Source organism: Anomaloglossus baeobatrachus, chromosome 9 (genome assembly GCF_048569485.1).
Source record: "Anomaloglossus baeobatrachus isolate aAnoBae1 chromosome 9, aAnoBae1.hap1, whole genome shotgun sequence".
NCBI lineage: Eukaryota > Metazoa > Chordata > Amphibia > Anura > Aromobatidae > Anomaloglossus > Anomaloglossus baeobatrachus.
The window spans coordinates 40349045-40369531 of NC_134361.1; the positions used below are offsets into that span (position 1 = coordinate 40349045).

Below are 20487 nucleotides of genomic sequence, written 5' to 3' on the forward strand. Positions count from 1 at the left end.
GACGAAGATGTTTAGCACTGGCAATGTCATTCTCAGCGTGACAATTCTGGTCATCTACATGATGGAGCACACTGTAATTATTATTCGGAGTCAGGTGTTGGGACAAGAGGAAGGGGAGGAAGTACAGGAGGAGTCATATGCGGAAGGGATAACAAGATCTACGAGGTCCAGATGGTCAGCGGCACCTATGCGGCAGTCATGGTGAGGGAGAGGGATTAACAAGGGCGCATAGTATCAGCAAAAAGTGTTGATGAAAGTGCAGGAGCCCATGAAGAAATGGAGGACGAACTGGCGATGGGCATGGAAGACTCAGCAGATGAGTGAGAGCTTGCTCACATTTCGGTTGTGCGAGGTTGTGGGTAGAGGGCAGAGGAAGGATGCACGATTCTCACCTCTCTGCCACCAACACACCAAGGACTTGGTCCTCCTGGATGCACAAGACACATGAGCGCCTTCTTGCTGCACTACCTACATGACCCTCGGATTGTATGAATTTGAAGTAATCCTGAATACTGGGTTGCCACACTGTTAGATCCCCGGTACAAGACAAAATTTGGCGAACTAATTCCTGCCATAGAAATAGACGCACGTATACAGGAGTATCTGCAGAATGTGGTACGCAATCTTAGATCTACTTTTCCACTAAACACCAGTGCTGCACAGAGTGAATCTCAACACTTTGTCATGGATAGGAGGAAATGGTCTTTTACTTGTCCACATCGGAGGGACCGAGGGATGGCTGCTGTGCTGAGATGGCGTTGAGTACGGTGTCCCTGCACAGTTGCACTTTTGGTCATATCCCAAAATGAGTTGAAAAAGGACAGATGCTGTTGGAAAGGGGAACAGGTGTGTTGGAAAGGGGAAAAAAATTTTGGTCCGTGGATTTGGTGGTTAAACAACTGTAACATTTGCTGAAGAAACAACATCTGTTACAGTGGGACTGGCAGATTTGGATAAAGTGGTATATAATCTGTGACCGCTATATAACAAAAATTAATAAGAAAAGAAAGAGAAAGGTATATATCACCTTCAGCAGTCAGTGTCCACCGTGCTCCCAGTTGGAAAAGGAGAGGTTGGCAACTTGAAGGTTTGGTGGAGGATACAGAGCTGTGTGGCTATGAAACTAATAGTAGCCTGAACCGAGTTAGACGCCATTCGGATCTGGAGACTGTGAGCCCTGTTAGCGTCACAGGGTCCACATGCCCACCCAGCCCAGGAACTCCCTGTTAACAACACAGGGGCCATTGAGTACGCTGACCGTGTGCGTAGGGGCCACACCTGTGGACAGCAGGCGCATCAGCAGCAGCAGGCCTGTTAATGCCACTGGGCTGCACAAGCAGGACTGTTAGGACAGGAGCTGGTCTTAACCGTTCTGCGTTACCAACTGTGGTGGTGGCCTGCATCCACCACCCTATCCCTGCCTACCTCTGGCCTAAAGCCGCAATGGGTTCAACACATGGAGGTGTGCTCTTTCGGAGCATAATAGAAGACTGCGCACCTCCTTGTTGGCTCCAGCCCCTTTTATAACCTGGGTCCGCCCCAAACCAGGGTGAACCACAATGCACCTCCTGGAGACAAAAGCAGAGTGACACGTCATGAGTGGCATAACTAGCGTCCTATTTGGAAACGCAACTTCAATGATGACCTCATGGCTGCCATGACCCAAACACCTCACCAGTCATCGTCTGACCATCAATAATGCGGTGACAAGTCATAGGTGTGGGCCTCTGCAAGCCATTTGGGAGGACACCTGATGCCCTGTGGTCTATATGGGACCCCCACATCAGGGCCAGGGCCAAAGAGTTCATTACCGGACCTAGTCTCTGATGCAGGAAGTGCCTGAGCATGCTCAGTAGCATGAAATACAGTCTCTGAAAAAAGACTATCAGCTTTAGCATGGTGTCTAGGCACAAAACAGGACTTAGACCCGGCACAGAATGCAAGCACCTGTGCAAAGAGGCTTTTCACACTTAGTGTGGGAGCATGCGCTGTATCCCGAAATGAAGACTTAGCGTCAGGAATGGCACAGTCAGGCTGAGCATACTCACTAGGCGAAACACTGTAATTATGCTGCAGCTGGGGTACATCGGCACACGCATGCGCACTAGCTGCCTCTCCACACTTAGACGTGGAGGGGAAATTTGTCTTGGAGATGCTGTCTATGAACAGAAGGAAAAGCTAAAGGAAGCCTGACTTTCTATCCCTCCGAATTATGAAATGCAGCAATGAATTCCATGAGTTTGCTATAACATTAGCGTAGCTAAATGTGCATGAGGGTGTGATGTAGAGGTGCTAGAAATAGCTTGTCACCAGTGGGGCACTAATGGAATACAACAGCCAGTTCTATGATGCCACAAAATGGCAGTATTTTGTGCTATCATTATAGCTTATTAAAAACAGAGCACGAGGTTGTCATGCAGAGGTGCTGCACATAGATTTGCAGTAGTGTGAATAGACAAAAGTACAATAGCCACGTTTAGGATACAACTAGGTACAGTGAGTGTTTGCTAGTATAATGGCTGAGTTTAAAAAAGTTTGAGTGTGCAATGCAGGCAGACGTGCTGCAAATAACGTTCCAATACTGTGAATAGACAAAAGTACAATAGCCACGTTTAGGATACAACTAGGTACACTGAGTGTTTGCTACTATAAATGGCTGAGTTTAAAAAAGTTTGAGTGTGCAATGCAGGCAGACGTGCTGCAAATAACGTTCCAATACTGTGAATTGACAAAAGTACAATAGCCACGTTTAGGATACAACTAGGTACAGTGAGTGTTTGCTAGTATAATGGCTGAGTTTAAAAAAGTTTGAGTGTGCAATGCAGGCAGACGTGCTGCAAATAACGTTCCAATACTGTGAATAGACAAAAGTACAATAGCCACGTTTAGGATACAACTAGGTACACTGAGTGTTTGCTACTATAAATGGCTGAGTTTAAAAAAGTTTGAGTGTGCAATGCAGGCAGACGTGCTGCAAATAACGTTCCAATACTGTGAATTGACAAAAGTACAATAGCCACGTTTAGGATACAACTAGGTACACTGAGTGTTTGCTAGTATAATGGCTGAGTTTAAAAAAGTTAGAGTGTGCAATGCAGGCAGACGTGCTGCAAATAACGTTCCAATACTGTGAATAGACAAAAGTACAATAGCCACGTTTAGGATACAACTAGGTACACTGAGTGTTTGCTACTATAAATGGCTGAGTTTAAAAAAGTTTGAGTGTGCAATGCAGGCAGACGTGCTGCAAATAACGTTCCAATACTGTGAATTGACAAAAGTACAATAGCCACGTTTAGGATACAACTAGGTACACTGAGTGTTTGCTACTATAAATGGCTGAGTTTAAAAAAGTTTGAGTGTGCAATGCAGGCAGACGTGCTGCAAATAACGTTCCAATACTGTGAATTGACAAAAGTACAATAGCCACGTTTAGGATACAACTAGGTACAGTGAGTGTTTGCTAGTATAATGGCTGAGTTTAAAAAAGTTAGAGTGTGCAATGCAGGCAGACGTGCTGCAAATATCGTTCCAATACTGTGAATAGACAAAAGTAAAATAGCCACGTTTAGGATACAACTAGGTACACTGAGTGTTTGCTAGTATAATGGCTGAGTTTAAAAAAGTTAGAGTGTGCAATGCAGGCAGACGTGCTGCAAATAACGTTCCAATACTGTGAATAGACAAAAGTACAATAGCCACGTTTAGGATACAACTAGGTACACTGAGTGTTTGCTAGTATAATGGCTGAGTTTAAAAAAGTTTGAGTGTGCAATGCAGGCAGACGTGCTGCAAATAACGTTCCAATACTGTGAATTGACAAAAGTACAATAGCCACGTTTAGGATACAACTAGGTACAGTGAGTGTTTGCTAGTATAATGGCTGAGTTTAAAAAAGTTTGAGTGTGCAATGCAGGCAGACGTGCTGCAAATAACGTTCCAATACTGTGAATTGACAAAAGTACAATAGCCACGTTTAGGATACAACTAGGTACAGTGAGTGTTTGCTAGTATAATGGCTGAGTTTAAAAAAGTTTGAGTGTGCAATGCAGGCAGACGTGCTGCAAATAACGTTCCAATACTGTGAATTGACAAAAGTACAATAGCCACGTTTAGGATACAACTAGGTACACTGAGTGTTTGCTAGTATAATGGCTGAGTTTAAAAAAGTTAGAGTGTGCAATGCAGGCAGACGTGCTGCAAATAACGTTCCAATACTGTGAATAGACAAAAGTACAATAGCCACGTTTAGGATACAACTAGGTACACTGAGTGTTTGCTACTATAAATGGCTGAGTTTAAAAAAGTTTGAGTGTGCAATGCAGGCAGACGTGCTGCAAATAACGTTCCAATACTGTGAATTGACAAAAGTACAATAGCCACGTTTAGGATACAACTAGGTACACTGAGTGTTTGCTACTATAAATGGCTGAGTTTAAAAAAGTTTGAGTGTGCAATGCAGGCAGACGTGCTGCAAATAACGTTCCAATACTGTGAATTGACAAAAGTACAATAGCCACGTTTAGGATACAACTAGGTACACTGAGTGTTTGCTACTATAAATGGCTGAGTTTAAAAAAGTTAGAGTGTGCAATGCAGGCAGACGTGCTGCAAATATCGTTCCAATACTGTGAATAGACAAAAGTACAATAGCCACGTTTAGGATACAACTAGGTACACTGAGTGTTTGCTAGTATAATAGCTTAGTAACAATGAGTTGTAGTGTGCAATGCAGGCAGACGTGCTCTGCAAATGTCTTTGCACTAGTGGGACTATAGCAAAGTCCAATAGCCACGTTTAGGATGCCACTAGGTACACTGAGTGTTTGCTAGTAAAATTGCTTAGTTTAAAAAAGTTGGAGTGTGCAATGCAGGCAGATGTGCTCTGCTAATATCTTTGCACTAGTGGGACTATAGCAAAGTCCAATAGCCACGTATAGGATGCCACTAGGTACACTGAGTGTTTGCTAGTATAATGGCTTAGTTAAAATGAGTTTGAGTGTGCAACGCAGGCAGACGCGCTATGCAAATGTCTTTGCACTAGTGGGACTATAGCAAAGTCCAATAGCCACGTATAGGATGCCACTAGGTACACTGAGTGTTTGCTAGTATAATGGCTTGGTTTTAATGAGTTGGAGTGTGCAATGCAGGCAGACGCGCTCTGCAAATGTCTTTGCACTAGTGGGACTATAGCAAAGTCCAATAGCCACGTATAGGATGCCACTAGGTACACTGAGTGTTTGCTAGTATAATGGCTTGGTTAGAATGAGTTGTAGTGTGCAATGCAGGCAGATGTGCTCTGCTAATGTCTTTGCACTAGTGGGACTATAGCAAAGTCCAATAGCCACGTATAGGATGCCACTAGGTACACTGAGTGTTTGCTAGTATAATGGCTTAGTTAAAATGAGTTTGAGTGTGCAATGCAGGCAGACGCGCTCTGCAAATGTCTTTGCACTAGTGGGACTATAGCAAAGTCCAATAGCCACGTATAGGATGCCACTAGGTACACTGAGTGTTTGCTAGTATAATGGCTTGGTTAGAATGAGTTGTAGTGTGCAATGCAGGCAGATGTGCTCTGCTAATGTCTTTGCACTAGTGGGACTATAGCAAAGTCCAATAGCCACGTATAGGATGCCACTAGGTACACTGAGTGTTTGCTAGTATAATGGCTTAGTTAAAATGAGTTTGAGTGTGCAATGCAGGCAGACGCGCTATGCAAATGTCTTTGCACTAGTGGGACTATAGCAAAGTCCAATAGCCACGTATAGGATGCCACTAGGTACACTGAGTGTTTGCTAGTATAATGGCTTGGTTAGAATGAGTTGTAGTGTGCAATGCAGGCAGATGTGCTCTGCTAATGTCTTTGCACTAGTGGGACTATAGCAAAGTCCAATAGCCACGTATAGGATGCCACTAGGTACACTGAGTGTTTGCTAGTATAATGGCTTAGTTAAAATGAGTTTGAGTGTGCAATGCCGGCAGACGCGCTATGCAAATGTCTTTGCACTAGTGGGACTATAGCAAAGTCCAATAGCCACGTATAGGATGCCACTAGGTACACTGAGTGTTTGCTAGTATAATGGCTTGGTTTTAATGAGTTGGAGTGTGCAATGCAGGCAGACGCGCTCTGCAAATGTCTTTGCACTAGTGGGACTATAGCAAAGTCCAATAGCCACGTATAGGATGCCACTAGGTACACTGAGTGTTTGCTAGTATAATGGCTTGGTTAGAATGAGTTGTAGTGTGCAATGCAGGCAGACGCGCTCTGCAAATGTCTTTGCACTAGTGGGACTATAGCAAAGTCCAATAGCCACGTATAGGATGCCACTAGGTACACTGAGTGTTTGCTAGTATAATGGCTTGGTTAGAATGAGTTGTAGTGTGCAATGCAGGCAGACGCGCTCTGCAAATGTCTTTGCACTAGTGGGACTATAGCAAAGTCCAATAGCCACGTATAGGATGCCACTAGGTACACTGAGTGTTTGCTAGTATAATGGCTTAGTTATCAGTTGGAGTGTGCAGAGGACAAGAGGGTACAGTGGCAGGATTGTGGTGCTCTGGGTAGAGGAATGGAAGCCTGCCTTTCTATTCCCTCCTAATGGTGAAATGCAGGTAGGAAATCCCTGACCTGGGCTACACAGACGCTGTTGCTGTTTGCAGGACCTGTCACCTATGGCTCTCTGACCCTGCCGGTTGGAGCCCTTAAAAGGACTGCTATAAAGTGCTCTCCCTAAGCTGTCTAACGCTGTGTATGCAGCGCATACAGCTGTATCGGCTATAGGACTCAGGAAGACGGAGCTGCGACAGTGATGTCTGACACCAAAGACGCAGAAGGCAGATAATGGCGTCCGTGAAGAAAATGTCCAGTTTTATAATGGAGGGACATGTGACATGCAGATCCTATCACACATGCCGTTGCTTCTCTGGCTCAAAGTCCACTTAGCTGTGTGTGTGTCTGGGATTGGCTGACATGCTGGCCCGCCCCACAAGACGCGCGCGCTTAGGGAAGGAAGACAAGAAAAAAAAAAAAAAAAAATGGCGATCGCCATTATAGAAACAGCAGTGATCTGAAGGCGCTGTTCACGCACACTATACACTGAAATGTGATAATAGTTTGATTCACAGAGTGACTTACACTATTACAGCAGAAACCAAGCTATGATTTAGCTGTTTTTTGGCTGCTAGAACCGTTCTCGAACGTTTCTAGAACTACCGAGCTTTTGCAAAAAGCTCGAGTTCTAGTTCGATCTAGAACATGCCCCAAAATCACTCGAGCCGCGAACTGGAGAACCACGAACCACGAACCGCGCTCAACTCTACTCCTGAGTCTGACCTGGTGCTTGCTGCGCCTGGGGCTAACTGAATGCTGTGTGACATACAGTGCCTACAAGTAGTCTTCAACCCCCTGCAGATTTAGCAGGTTTGATAAGATGCAAATAAGTTAGAGCCTGCAAACTTCAAACAAGAGCAGGATTTATTAACAGATGCATAAATCTTACAAACCAACAAGTTATGTTGCTCAGTTAAATTTTAATAAATTTTCAACATAAAAGTGTGGGTCAATTATTATTCAACCCCTAGGTTTAATATTTTGTGGAATAACCCTTGTTTGCAATTACAGCTAATAATCGTCTTTTATAAGACCTGATCAGGCCGGCACAGGTCTCTGGAGTTATCTTGGCCCACTCCTCCATGCAGATCTTCTCCAAGTTATCTAGGTTCTTTGGGTGTCTCATGTGGACTTTAATCTTGAGCTCCTTCCACAAGTTTTCAATTGGGTTAAGGTCAGGAGACTGACTAGGCCACTGCAACACCTTGATTTTTTCCCTCTTGAACCAGGCCTTGGTTTTCTTGGCTGTGTGCTTCGGGTCGTTGTCTTGTTGGAAGATGAAATGACGACCCATCTTACGATCCTTGATGGAGGAGCGGAGGTTCTTGGCCAAAATCTCCAGGTAGGCCGTGCTATCCATCTTCCCATGGATGCGGACCAGATGGCCAGGCCCCTTGGCTGAGAAACAGCCCCACAGCATGATGCTGCCACCACCATGCTTGACTGGAGGGATGGTATTCTTGGGGTGCCATCCAGTCTCCAAGCGTCACGTGTGTGGTTGGCTCCAAAGATCTCGATCTTGGTCTCATCAGACCAGAGAACCTTGAACCAGTCTGTCTCAGAGTCCTCCAAGTGATCATGAGCAAACTGTAGACGAGCCTTGACATGACACTTTGAAAGTAAAGGTACCTTACGGGCTCGTCTGGAACAGAGACCATTGCGGTGGAGTACGTTACTTATGGTATTGACTGAAACCAATGTCCCCACTGCCATGAGATCTTCCCGGAGCTCCTTCCTTGTTGTCCTTGGGTTAGCCTTGACTCTTCGGACAAGCCTGGCCTCGGCACGGGTGGAAACTTTCAAAGGCTGTCCAGGCCGTGGAAGGCTAACAGTAGTTCCATAAGCCTTCCACTTCCAGATGATGCTCCCAACAGTGGAGACAGGTAGGCCCAACTCCTTGGAAAGGGTTTTGTACCCCTTGCCAGCCTTGTGACCCTCCACGATCTTGTCTCTGATGGCCTCGGAATGCTCCTTTGTCTTTCCCATGTTGACCAAGTTTGAGTGCTGTTCACAAGTTTGGGGAGGGTCTTAATTAGTCAGAAAAGGCTGGAAAAAGAGATAATTAATCCAAACATGTGAAGCTCATTGTTCTTTGTGCCTGAAATACTTCTTAATACTTTAGGGGAACCAAACAGAATTCTTGTGGTTTGAGGGGTTGAATAATAAATGACCTTCTGAATAAACTTTTCACAATTTAAAAAAAATAAATAAAAAAAGAAATAACATTCTATTTTGCTGCAGTGCATTTCACACTTCCAGGCTGATCTACAGTCCAAATGTCACAATGCCAAGTTAATTCCGAATGTGTAAACCTGCTAAATCTGCAGGGGGTTGAATGCTACTTGTAGGCACTGTAGCTCCTCACTTCCCCTGCAGGTGCCCTGCCTTCCGGGTTGCTGAACTAGTGGGCAAGAGGTCCAATACCTCGTTATGGCCCCCCATGGCACCTACCCTAGCCCAGTCCCAGTGATAGAGCTCCCTAGTTGTGTGTTGGATGTGTTGTGGTGGTTTACCGGCGATGATCTCATCCGTATCCGAGATGAATACTGCACCTCGGGTGAGATGCAGTACCCTGAGGTGCCTGAAGCCGCAGGGGCACCATACTTGCATTATGTAGTAGGCTGAGTGGGGACTTAAAATGTATACAGTCCCTGACAGAAATTCTGTTGCTTATCCATGTTATGTAAATAAAAGCTTATTATCTGACTTTAATTTCATTCATTGGTTTTATAAATTACTCTTTTGACAGCTGAAACCCTCCCAAATTTGGTTTAGGTTATGAAAATAAAGTTGCTAAAGCTGAAATATTGATAATTTAATGAACACAGAAAGGTCAGATTTTGGCAAGACAAAAGTTTTGTCGCCCACAGAAAGTAATGTGAAATTCAAACAAATAATTAACTTCTAATACAAAGCTATGTTGCATAACATTGGTGAATGAAGTTGTGGTGCTATTAAAGCCATATTTAATATTTTGTATGACTTCCATGAGCTTGAAGGACTGCATCCATGCGGTTCAACAATGATTCATACAATTTATTGATGACGTCATCAGGAATAGCAAAGAATGCAGTCTTACATGCCTCCCAGAGTTCATCTAGATTCTTTGGTTTTGTCTTCCAAGCTTCCTCTTTCATCCTACCCCAAACATGCTCAATGATGTTCATGTATGGTGACTGGGCTGGCCAGTCCTTGAGCACCTTGATCTTCTTTGCCAGGAGGAACTTTGTTGCAGAGATGGATGTATGAGATGGAGAACCATCCTGTTGCAGAATTTGACTCATTTTATGATGAGGAATGTAAGAGGTAGCTAATACTTCTTGATATTTTAGGCTATTGATATTGCCTTCTACCTTGAAAATGTTTCGCACACCCCCAGACCCAGACCATGATCTTTCCACCACCAAACTTAACTATTTTCTGGATTCATACGGGCTCCAGTAGGTCTCCTGCAGTATTTGCGGCACCTGTGGTGTAATTCAACTGAAGATTCATCAGAGAAATTCACCTTCTGCCACTTTTCCAGCGTCCATCTGTTTAGCAGGCTGTGGGACTTGGCAAATGCCATACGTTTTTTTTAATTGCCTTTTCTTTAGTGCTGGCTTCTGGGCACTGATTCGACCATGGAGGCCATTTTGAGACAGAATCCTACAAACATTTCTAGTTGACACAGGGACTTGAGGTGACCAGGCCTTTTGGAGCTCTGGTGCAGTGGAAGAGGGCCTGGCTTTGGATTTTCTAACCAACAAACGTTCCTCCTGAGCAGTTGTCTTGCGGGGTCTGCCGGACCTTGGCTTGTCAAAAACATCTCCAGTCTATTCAAATCTTTTTTTTTTCTTTGTACTCGATGCTGAGACACATTAAAGGTGCCAGCCACCTCTGCAGTGGATCTTGTCTTCAACCTCTAGATCAGAGGTTCCCAACTCCAGTCCTCAAGGCACACCAACAGTGCATGTTTTCAGGATTTCTTTAGCATTGCAAGGGTGTTGGATTCAGCACCTTTGTAGGTGATTAAATTATCACCTGTGCAATACTAAGGAAATCCTGAAAACATGCACTGTTGGTGTGCCTTGAGGACTGGAGTTGGGAACCTCTGCTCTAGATAATCAAGGCTTAGGTCACAGGGTGGATTTTTGGCATGTTGTCAGAGGTCAAGTTGTAGTTCAAGTGAAGGTCTGGGGTGCTGGGTTTCTCTTTAGACACACCCACTAATTAACCGATCATTTAGGGAGCACAGGTGAGGATGTAAATTAGGATTGGGTGCATTATACGACAAGGCGACAAAACTTTTGTCTTGCCAAAATCTGATCTTTCTGTGTTCATTAAATGATCAATATTTCAGCTTTGCAGCAACTTTATTTCCATAACCTAAACCAAATTTGGGAGGACTTCAGCTTTAAAAAAGAGTAATTTATAAAACCAATGGATGAATTTAAAGTCAGGTAATAGCTTTCATTTACATAACATGGATAAGGGACAGAACTTCTGTCAGCGAATGTATATACATAGTGACATTATGCATATTTTTCCTGTACCTCGATTCCTTCCATCCGTTTTGCATTCTATGTGTTCATACTGATTTACTATTGGCTATGCTGTGATTGCTGTATATACGGTGATATTACATATACTGTATATACCGTGCACATGATATGACTTTATTGTATAGCCTATAGCGTTTCATGTGAATTTATGCTCTGGATATGGGGTGTTTCTTTTGAGCCATTCATAAAAATATACATTCTTTCATATATTGGACTATCTGTCTTTTTTTCTTTGGTTTTCAACTCCTTTCACTACGCATTGTGCTAAAACATGCAATAGTCAAAAAACAAATAAATATCTTCTAAGGAGGTCTCTGATACTTTCACAGTTGGCTGAGAAGTTTGGTCCCGTTTACACTTTGTACTTTGGCTCAAGACCTACGGTGGTTCTGACTGGATATCAGGCAGTAAAGGAGGCACTGGTTGAACTGGGAGATGCTTTTTCTAATCGAGGCACTATACCAATTTTTGATCATCTATTTCACAATGGAGGTAAGTTTACAGCCAACAGTAAAATATATCTTTGTACCGTGTTAGCCAGTAGAGATAAAAAAAAGTTTGTTTAAAAGAACTGAGAGTCCTCAGTAGTTGATACCTTTTAATGGCTAACTGAAAAGATGGTAATAATAGCAGCTTTCGAGACTACTCAGGTCTCTTCATCAGGCATGGTATAACACAAAATCTGAAGAGTCACCTATTTATTCACAACAGGACTTAGAATAGTGCAGTGAAAAAAAGCAAAAAAAACCAAGTCCTGTGAAGCAGAACTATCACTATGGCAAGGGGGCAAACTGTTGTGGCCATAAATATTGTTGTGGTTCAAAGATAAGCAGTGTGAAAGTTTAATTGTCCTCTGATTGAGGTCTGGTCCTGGCTGGGAAGCCCCATGACCCCCCCTCCCCCACCCCCCATGCTCTGAAGAGCACATTTCTTAATTGATGTAAAAAGATATAAATCCATGAGGCACATTCATTCCTGCTCTGAATGTGTCAAAGGTCATCATAAGTTTGTACTCCCAGACTCTCCTGTCTCTTTGGGACTTGAAATTCCACACCTTGTCTGCAAATTGGGATTCTGATCTGGCATATATATCCTAAGTTATATGTAACGGATTGTTAAAAATCCACATTTAACTTTTAGGATCGCTACTTCCAATAGGTGGCGCTGCGCTAGAGTTTGTCTCCTTTCCTGGAGAGAAAATTTGAATATTTTGCAGAGGGGCATGGCAGCTATAAGTCCCCTTACTAGCATCCAGTCAGACTGGCTTGCAAAGTCTCCATAAGGAGAATAGTGTTCCCCCGTGATCCCACAAAGCTTCTCATAGCCAGATCAGACACCCCATACTTTGCACTGCCGTTGTCCTCCATTCCTTCTGCTCTGATCCCACCGCTGCCAACCAGTTTGTGACGGGGTGTACAGCAGAGCAAGGAGGGACAACAGGCCAAGGAACAATCCAAAGGGCTTTATTGGAACCACAAAGATAAAGCACCAAACAAAAATATAGATCCTTAAAGTCTGCAACGAGTCCACAACAAAACAAAAGATCCAGGGGCACCGCCTGGTATTCCGATGCCAGGGAAAATATGGCAATGGAACCTTATATGAGTTCCTTGAGTCCAACAGGTGAACAACAAAACGCAATCCCACGTGGCCACTGATCTCCAGTCTGTAACTGTCCATACACCGGCTCTAGGATCCAGCCTCAGCTATTCCCTCCCAGAGGATCAATCTTCTTTCTTCAAGTTTCACACAGACTGACTGAATCTCCCAGGTAAGCAGAGAGTTTACACTAGTTGGACTCTAGGCCCACCTCCCCCTACTCCAAGGGATGGAAGTGCCTCAAGAGGCTGCACACTTGCACTATAGGGGTTGATTACCTACAACAATAGAAATGTACACAGAAGTAGTTCAAATAAGACAATGAACCAAGCTTGAAATAGGAATCTGTACAGCAAGATACACCTCCCGCACATCCCACCATCACAGCCGAGGCATCCACTGCAGCAAGTAAGTGAACGCACCCCATACATGTGTGGGGGTCGCACCCAGACATGACACAGGCCATGACCACAGCGCCCCCTGCCACGCTGTTACAACCAGGCACCAGGCACATCGTTTAATATAAAAAAAAAACGAAGTAAAGTTTATTGTCTTTTATAAACTCTTATCTCCAAAAAGGAACACAGCTTTCTTCAGAACAAATCAATAACAAAACAGTCCTTTCTTTTTGGGTAAGTCAAAAAGAAATCAGTCTCTCGAATTTGCTATCACAGGCACTTCTCAGCCTCTGACATAGAGTATCCACCATGAGGTGTCTTTCTTCAGCTTCAGCTCGACACACACTACTGAGCTAACCCAGCTCATGTCATAAGGCCTGTAAGACCCAGACTGGAGTATGGGAGTGGCCTTTCCCACCCAGTCTCTATTGGTAGCTCCGAAATCCCAGACCCAAAGTCCAAAATCAATCAAAGTCAAAATAAAACCATCTCAGTAACCTATTGTTACTCCTGCATTTTCTCCTGGGACTTAGATCACTGAGGCCAGCCACCTCGATGACACATTTCTCCCATCCGGGACCTTAACTTCTTCTAACTTACAGTAGCGACATCTCTTGTACCTAGAGCTAAGAAGCATAAAAAGACATTTTAATTAGCAAATTGAACCATATCTGTCCTTTTCTTTTAAGGATTGGCGCTCTCCAATAATGAAACTTGGAGTCAACTAAGACATTTTTCTCTCACGACTCTCAAAGATTTTGGAATGGGAAAGAAAAGTTTGGAAGAACCTCTACAGGAGGAGGCAAAGCACCTTGTGGATCACTTCAAAACATTAAACGGTAGGGTTTTTTTAATACACAGTTGTTAAGACCATTCCTTTATGTAAAAGGTTAAAGTAGTAAAGACAGAAATCTTGGAACCAAGAATACATTTCTCAATTTTAGAGAAGAATTGCATGGGTAGACCATGGGCACATGAAGTTTCCACGCCTCAACATTTTGGACATTTTTCTGCCTTATGCAGTAGTTTGTCGTAAACGAACAATCTGTTTTCTGATGTATTGTACAGTATGTTGTTCGCCATGATAAATTACTGCCAAACTAAAACATTACATTCAAAACTAAGGTTATTTCTTCTTTTAGGGCAGCCTGCTTACCCCAACAAAGTTCTGATGTTTGCAACTTCTAATGTAATTGCAAACATAGTATTTGGAACACGCTATAGCTATGATGACAAGAAGTGGCAGAGATTTCTCCAGGACTCTCATGATGCTTTTGAACTCATCTCATCCATCTGGGGACAGGTGAGAATGGAATTTTGTAATTATAAAATCATCAAGGAGGTTCTCTCATCCTGGAGGACTTGACATATCCATAGATTACATGCATGGCCCAATGGTTCTTGTATCAACTGTGTTATGCCTTATTACCATCTTATGATTCTACTTTTGCAAATCTTTGTTAAATAATAATCAGTTTCCCCTACTGCAGGTACCACCACCCTGTCACTAGTTGCAGGGATGAGGTACGGGGGTGCATAAATTTGAAGACAAGCAGCATATGTCATTGACATAGTTCTTTAAGGGATAATTAGCCGATTAATGGGGTCGATAAGAGAACAAGGGAAGGTTCAATGGTCAATGAACTTCCAGGAGTTGGAAGGGACCTCTAGGGTCATCTGGTCCCATCCCCTGCTCAATGCAGGATTCACTATACTATCCCACACAGATGTCTATCCAGCCTCTTTTCCAAGACTGCCATTGAAGGGCAACTGAGTAGTCACTACTTCTGGTAGGAGCCTGTTCCACTCGTTGATCACCCTCACTGTCAAAACGTTTTTCTAATATCTAAGCTGTGTCACCTCCCATTCAGTTCATCCCTTTGTTTCTAGTCTTTCCTTTTGCAAATGAGAATAGTGCCGATCGCTCTACAGTGTGACAGCCCTTCAGAAATTTGTAGACAGCTATTAAGTCTCTTCCCAATCTTCTTTTTTTGGAAGCTAAACATTCCCAAATCCTGTAATTGTTCCTCATAAGACATGTTTTGTAGACTGGTTACTATTCTGGTGCTTTTCTCTGGAATTTTGTAACGCCTGCCTGGATCAACAGACTCAGGTGGGATGTAATGGACAGACTAGGGGGAAGCCCCTCACCAAGCAGGACCCCCAGAACCCTGAAACCCTTTAACCCATATACAGGGATTTGGAATTACACAGGGCACTGGAGATTTCTACCTGTGGAAGGCTGCAGTCCGATGAGAGTAGTCGTCAGGCAGGGTCAAACCAGGAATAGCAGAACAGGGACAGAATCGGCAGGCAAAGACGTAAACAGAAAACGTAGCAGTGGTCAGATCCGGGTCGGGCAGCGAGGTACAAAAGCAGCAGGCAGAAGGGTAGTCAAAAAACACACAGACGTCAGCACACAGGAATCAAAATACAAACAGCACATGAGCCAGGAGTATAGAACTATCTCTGGCAGTGGTCATGTGACAGGAGGGGGAATAAGAAGGGTGTGGTGTCTTCCCATTGGCTGTAGCTGAACGCTGGCAACTTCGGCTGGAAGACACATGCCACCCACAGTCAGCCAGCGGTACTGCAGATCCCAAGATAACCAAGCCCAGTGGATAATTGAAGCCTGCGCCCACCGGTGCCACTGGCATCGACTCCTCTCCCATCACCAGCACCATCCACGGCAGGAACACGGCGTTGCCTGGCAATCGGAGCAGAAGCCGCTGGAGCAGACTCCGGCGGTGACGTAACAATTTTGCACCAATATTCAAGATGAGGTCTAACCAAAGAAGAGTAGAGGGGGATAATTACCACACATGACCTAGACTCTATGCTTCTGTTAATACATCCCAGAACTGTATTTGCCTTTTTTGCTGCTGCATCACTCTGATGACTCATGTGCTGTCTGTGATCTTTTAGTATATCCTGAAAATATATCTAAATAATCCCTGGATGCCATTTTTGATTCACCCTATTACGTTTTGACTTTTCTCTGTGCCTATTGTTACTGTCTGGGATCCAGTTCTCAGACTCAGTATTTTCCACCCTGGCTATTGGTTGCTATTTTGTTCTTCCAATCTCTCTGACGTGGCTTACTAAGTATTTCTTTCACCGTACTCGACAGCCAGCAGCTACTTTGTAAATGCAACACTAAGGTACCTGCAGTGAAGGCCAGAATCCTAGTATCTAACAAAAACCAGGATGGTCCTAGATTCTTCTGAATACTGTAGAGTGGCTTGTGCAATGGTTGTTGATGACAGTCCACACATTGGTCAGTACATAGAAGTCTGGTCAAGTTTTTGTGAGTAATTAGTTAATGTATCTAGGTTTGTTCATATTTCATCTGCAATTTTAATTTCTTCCTTGCAGCTATATGATATATTTCCTGGAATCATGCATTGTTTACCCGGGCCCCACAAAAAAATATTTAGTCTTCTCAAACCACTTGAAGAGGCTGTGATAGAATCAGTTAGGAGCCACCAAAAGACACTGGATCCAGCTTGCCCTCGAGATTATGTTGATTGCTTTCTCCTCCGTATGAAGCAAGTAAGTGGACAACGGAAAAAGACTGTAAATTTAATTTTGATTAGTTTGTAAAACTTAAAGTAAAAAATTAAGTAGAAAAGGTTAATCAAGATACCTGTACGTATGCAATATACTGTTAATAGATTAATAGAGATTATTTTGTCAAGGATAGACCAATAAATAGCAGGACCTAAAGGGGGTGTTACACGCAGCGATATCACTAGCAATATCGCTAGCGAGCGAACCCGCCCCCATCGTTTGTGCGTCACGGGCAAATCGCTGCCCGTAGCGCACAAAATCGTTAGGAGCCGTCACACGGATTTACCTGCCTGGCGACTTCGCTGTTGCCGGCGAACTGCCTCCTTTCAAGTGGGCAGTTCGTTCGGCGTCACAGCGGCGTCACTAAGCGGCCGCCCATTAGAAGCGGAGGGGTGGAGATGAGCGGCCGGAATATCCCGCCCATCTCCTTCCTTCCTCATTGCCGGCGGCCGCAGGTAAGCTGCAGTTCGTCATTCCCAAGGTGTCACACAAAGCGACGTGTGCTGCCACAGAAACAACGAACAACCTGCGTCCTCTACAATCAACGATTTTATGAAAATGAACGACGTGTCAACGATCAACGATAAGGTGAGTATTTTTGATCGTTAACGGCCGTTCGTTGGTGTCACGAGCAACGACATCGCTAACGATGCCGGATGTGCGTCACGGAATCCGTGACCCGGCGACATATCATTAGATACGTCGTTGCGTGTAACGCCGCCTTAACACTTTTTCATAGTCACAATTACTGTCGATATTCCCTACTTAGCAACTCCCAAGGAACATCTGGAGGTTTCTGGAAAATATAGACACCTCCCAGAATCCTGTAAGAGTTGGAAAAACCCTACTTTGATGTTTCAAGAGCCTTCCAGCAATGCCAAAAAGTAATTTTCTTCCAATTTTGTTTTAATTGCGGTGATATACAGAGCTTTGTCATCCAGGGGCACATTTAAGGACAGGAAAGGAGGATTGATGGGCCAGGACATGCCAGAAAGTCATAAGACTATGAAGTGAAGGAGTGGCACGGGGCAGTAGTCGTGGGCAAGGGCGAGCCCCTGCATCCAGGCAGAGCTTCTCTTCTGGGCTGCACCCCAGCCACCTACAAAGTGCAATTAAAGACACCAAAACACCCCTTCTCCAGGGGTACGGTAGTTTAGAAACGAACTCCAGTATAGCTTTCAACTATTCTTTACTTCACACAGTACTCTTGAATCACACTCACTGCGGGCACATAGCTTTAACATTTCAGGCTTTTTACACTTTAGTTAAATTTCACACTTTGCTGCACACTGCTTCTTTACGTACATTTCTGCTGTTGCTTTAAGACTGTGTTCCTCTCCATGTAACACCATAGCTGCAAGCAATAAATTCAAAGATTCCCACAAGGCTCTATCTGCGTCCCCACCCACAGGGATTCATTTTACCACTGGACGGAGTTCCTTCACCACTGGCTCTATGTCGACCTGTTCAACCAGGTCTATGTTAACTTTCACCGAGTCCAGTCCGGATTACCCAGTGTGACCCTGGGGGTCTGACCAAATTAACCACTGGACTTCTACTCGCTGTACCTCCCACAGGTACAGCTCCTGTACTCCACTCTCTTGTGATCCTATCTCACTAAAACGATCAAATTCTCACTGCCATTTCCCCTTACTGTGGGACGGCCTCTTTTCTCCACTACACCTCAGCCCTAAGCATTCCCCTACAGCTATGGGACCCAGAACCGGTGACACCTAGTGATGGCTGGCAACTGGCAAACACTGTACCCGAAGGCACGCATATAAATAACATTTCACACAAATACACATGTTTGAACTATGACATCTTCAGGGCGCCACAGGATACTGCACTTCAGCCGAGGTGTAGTATTCATCCCGGGTAAGACGAGAGTTATACACCGATGCACACCACAACTCATACAACACACAGTTAGCTGCCCCCCCACTGGGACTGTGCTAGAGTATGTACTGGGGATGGCCATCAGAAGGTATGGGACCTCCTGCCCACTAGTTCAGCAACCCGGGAGGCGGGGCACGGTCAGGGGAAGGGAGTGGCGACATCACACATGGAGGAGAGTTGAGACTGGACCTGTGACAGGCAACAGGAGACAAGGGAGAGAGGACACAAAAGAACAAGGAACCCGTGGCTTGGAACTGGAGCTGCTTGGCCCGGGTTCTTAGGAAGAAGGGGGATCCCAGGGCTCACGGGTAGCACGGAAAGTGCCCATGACCCATTCCACTGACCAGGAACTGGGGTGGATAGATTATCAATAGAAAGGAAACACAGAAGGAACACCGGCCTTGACCTCCATACAATCCGGGATCTGCTGGAGCTGATAACAGCGGATCTCCTAGCTCCAAAGTGGTGACATCTCAGTGAGTAAAGAACTTTGACTGCAGTCCCTGTGTCATCCCTTCACTGCCAGCGGCATCGCCCTCACACCCTGCCATCATTAGTGACTACTACTCTCATCATCCCCGGGGCCTGAGCTCTGCCTGTAGAGAGCTGCACCAACCGAGCTGTGCTACAATCTGCCCCGGAGGACACCTCCTGCAGCGGCGGCTCCTATGCTAGCCGCAGACCACAGGTGGCGTCACAAATACAAACTCTTCTCCCCTTTAAATATTCCCTTCGTCGATCTTTATTGCCATCGCCAGGGTCACGGAACCGAGCCTGGCTGCTGTGACATCCCACTCCCCTACTCCGGCCTGGCCCGGAGTAACCCCCCAGAACCCATGGGTAAGTCAGTTGTAGGGCACAGCACCTCCTTCTACAGAAGTAAAAAAATAATAATCTCAGGAAAAGATATTTTGAAAGGTTGGCAAGTTTGTTATATGCTATATTCAAGATATGGATATCTGTGGAGGGGTCATTTGTACAGGACTATCCTCAATGGACCATAGTGGAGAGTCACCGCAGAGCAGAGCTCTCACTGTGGTGGATCAGACATTTCCATACATTATATTAGCAATCATTTCAGGTAACTCTACATCTTCTCTAAGTAGTTTTATCATGTTATTTACTGTGAGACTATGAAGATGAAGGGAGAAACCCCACTTAAAGAAAAGATTCCAACTAGAAAGGTGTACATACCCTGTTTTTCAAAAAAAAAAAGCCCTACCTCAAAATAAGCTCTAGTCAGAGTTCAATAATAAAGTGTCGATGTAGCTAAACAAGAAACTACTGCAGAACACTTCATTATAGAAAGCAGACACCCCCAAAAGAGAGAACACACAAGACCCCACAATCACACTCAGCAGATTCTGAACAGGAGGACCTGCAGTGGAACGCACACACAATCAGATCGCGCACCCACACACAACAGATTGCACGCACACACACACGCACACATCATATCTGGTGATACCGATTGCTTCTGGCCGGCAGAGAATCTTGGACTCAGTGCAGTGGAATACATAGGGGAGCTGCGGTGGAGTGCATTGAAGCATTCCCCTGCCGAGTTCTCCATGTGTTCCACTGCAGGTCCTCACGCTCCCATGCACTTCGTCCCATCTTCCCCTGCTGGCCGGCAGCAATCTGTATCGCCGGATGTGGTGATTGAGTGTGTGCATTATCTGATGTATGTGAGTGTGTTGGCCAGAAGCAGGGGAGGACAGCGTGCATCATACGTGCTGGGAGCATCCGCCAAAGATCACAGGAGGACCTGGGAGCCACGCAGACGTCCAAGCCCTGGTAAGTATGATTCTCCTGGAAAGGGAGGGTCACCTTTTTTTGGTGGGTAAACTAAAGTGGGCTTTACACGCTAC

General features: G+C 44.7%; 1 protein-coding gene across 1 annotated transcript in view; it reads left to right on the forward strand.

Moving 5' to 3' along the window:
- LOC142251103 (cytochrome P450 2F2-like) overlaps positions 1-20487 on the forward strand; it is a 49809-nt gene that overhangs the window by 17155 nt on the left and 12167 nt on the right. The window contains exons 2-5 of the mRNA XM_075323615.1: positions 11483-11645; positions 13840-13989; positions 14293-14453; positions 16526-16702. Of these exons, the coding sequence (XP_075179730.1) occupies positions 11483-11645; positions 13840-13989; positions 14293-14453; positions 16526-16702 (651 nt within the window). The remainder of the gene's footprint in view (positions 1-11482; positions 11646-13839; positions 13990-14292; positions 14454-16525; positions 16703-20487) is intronic.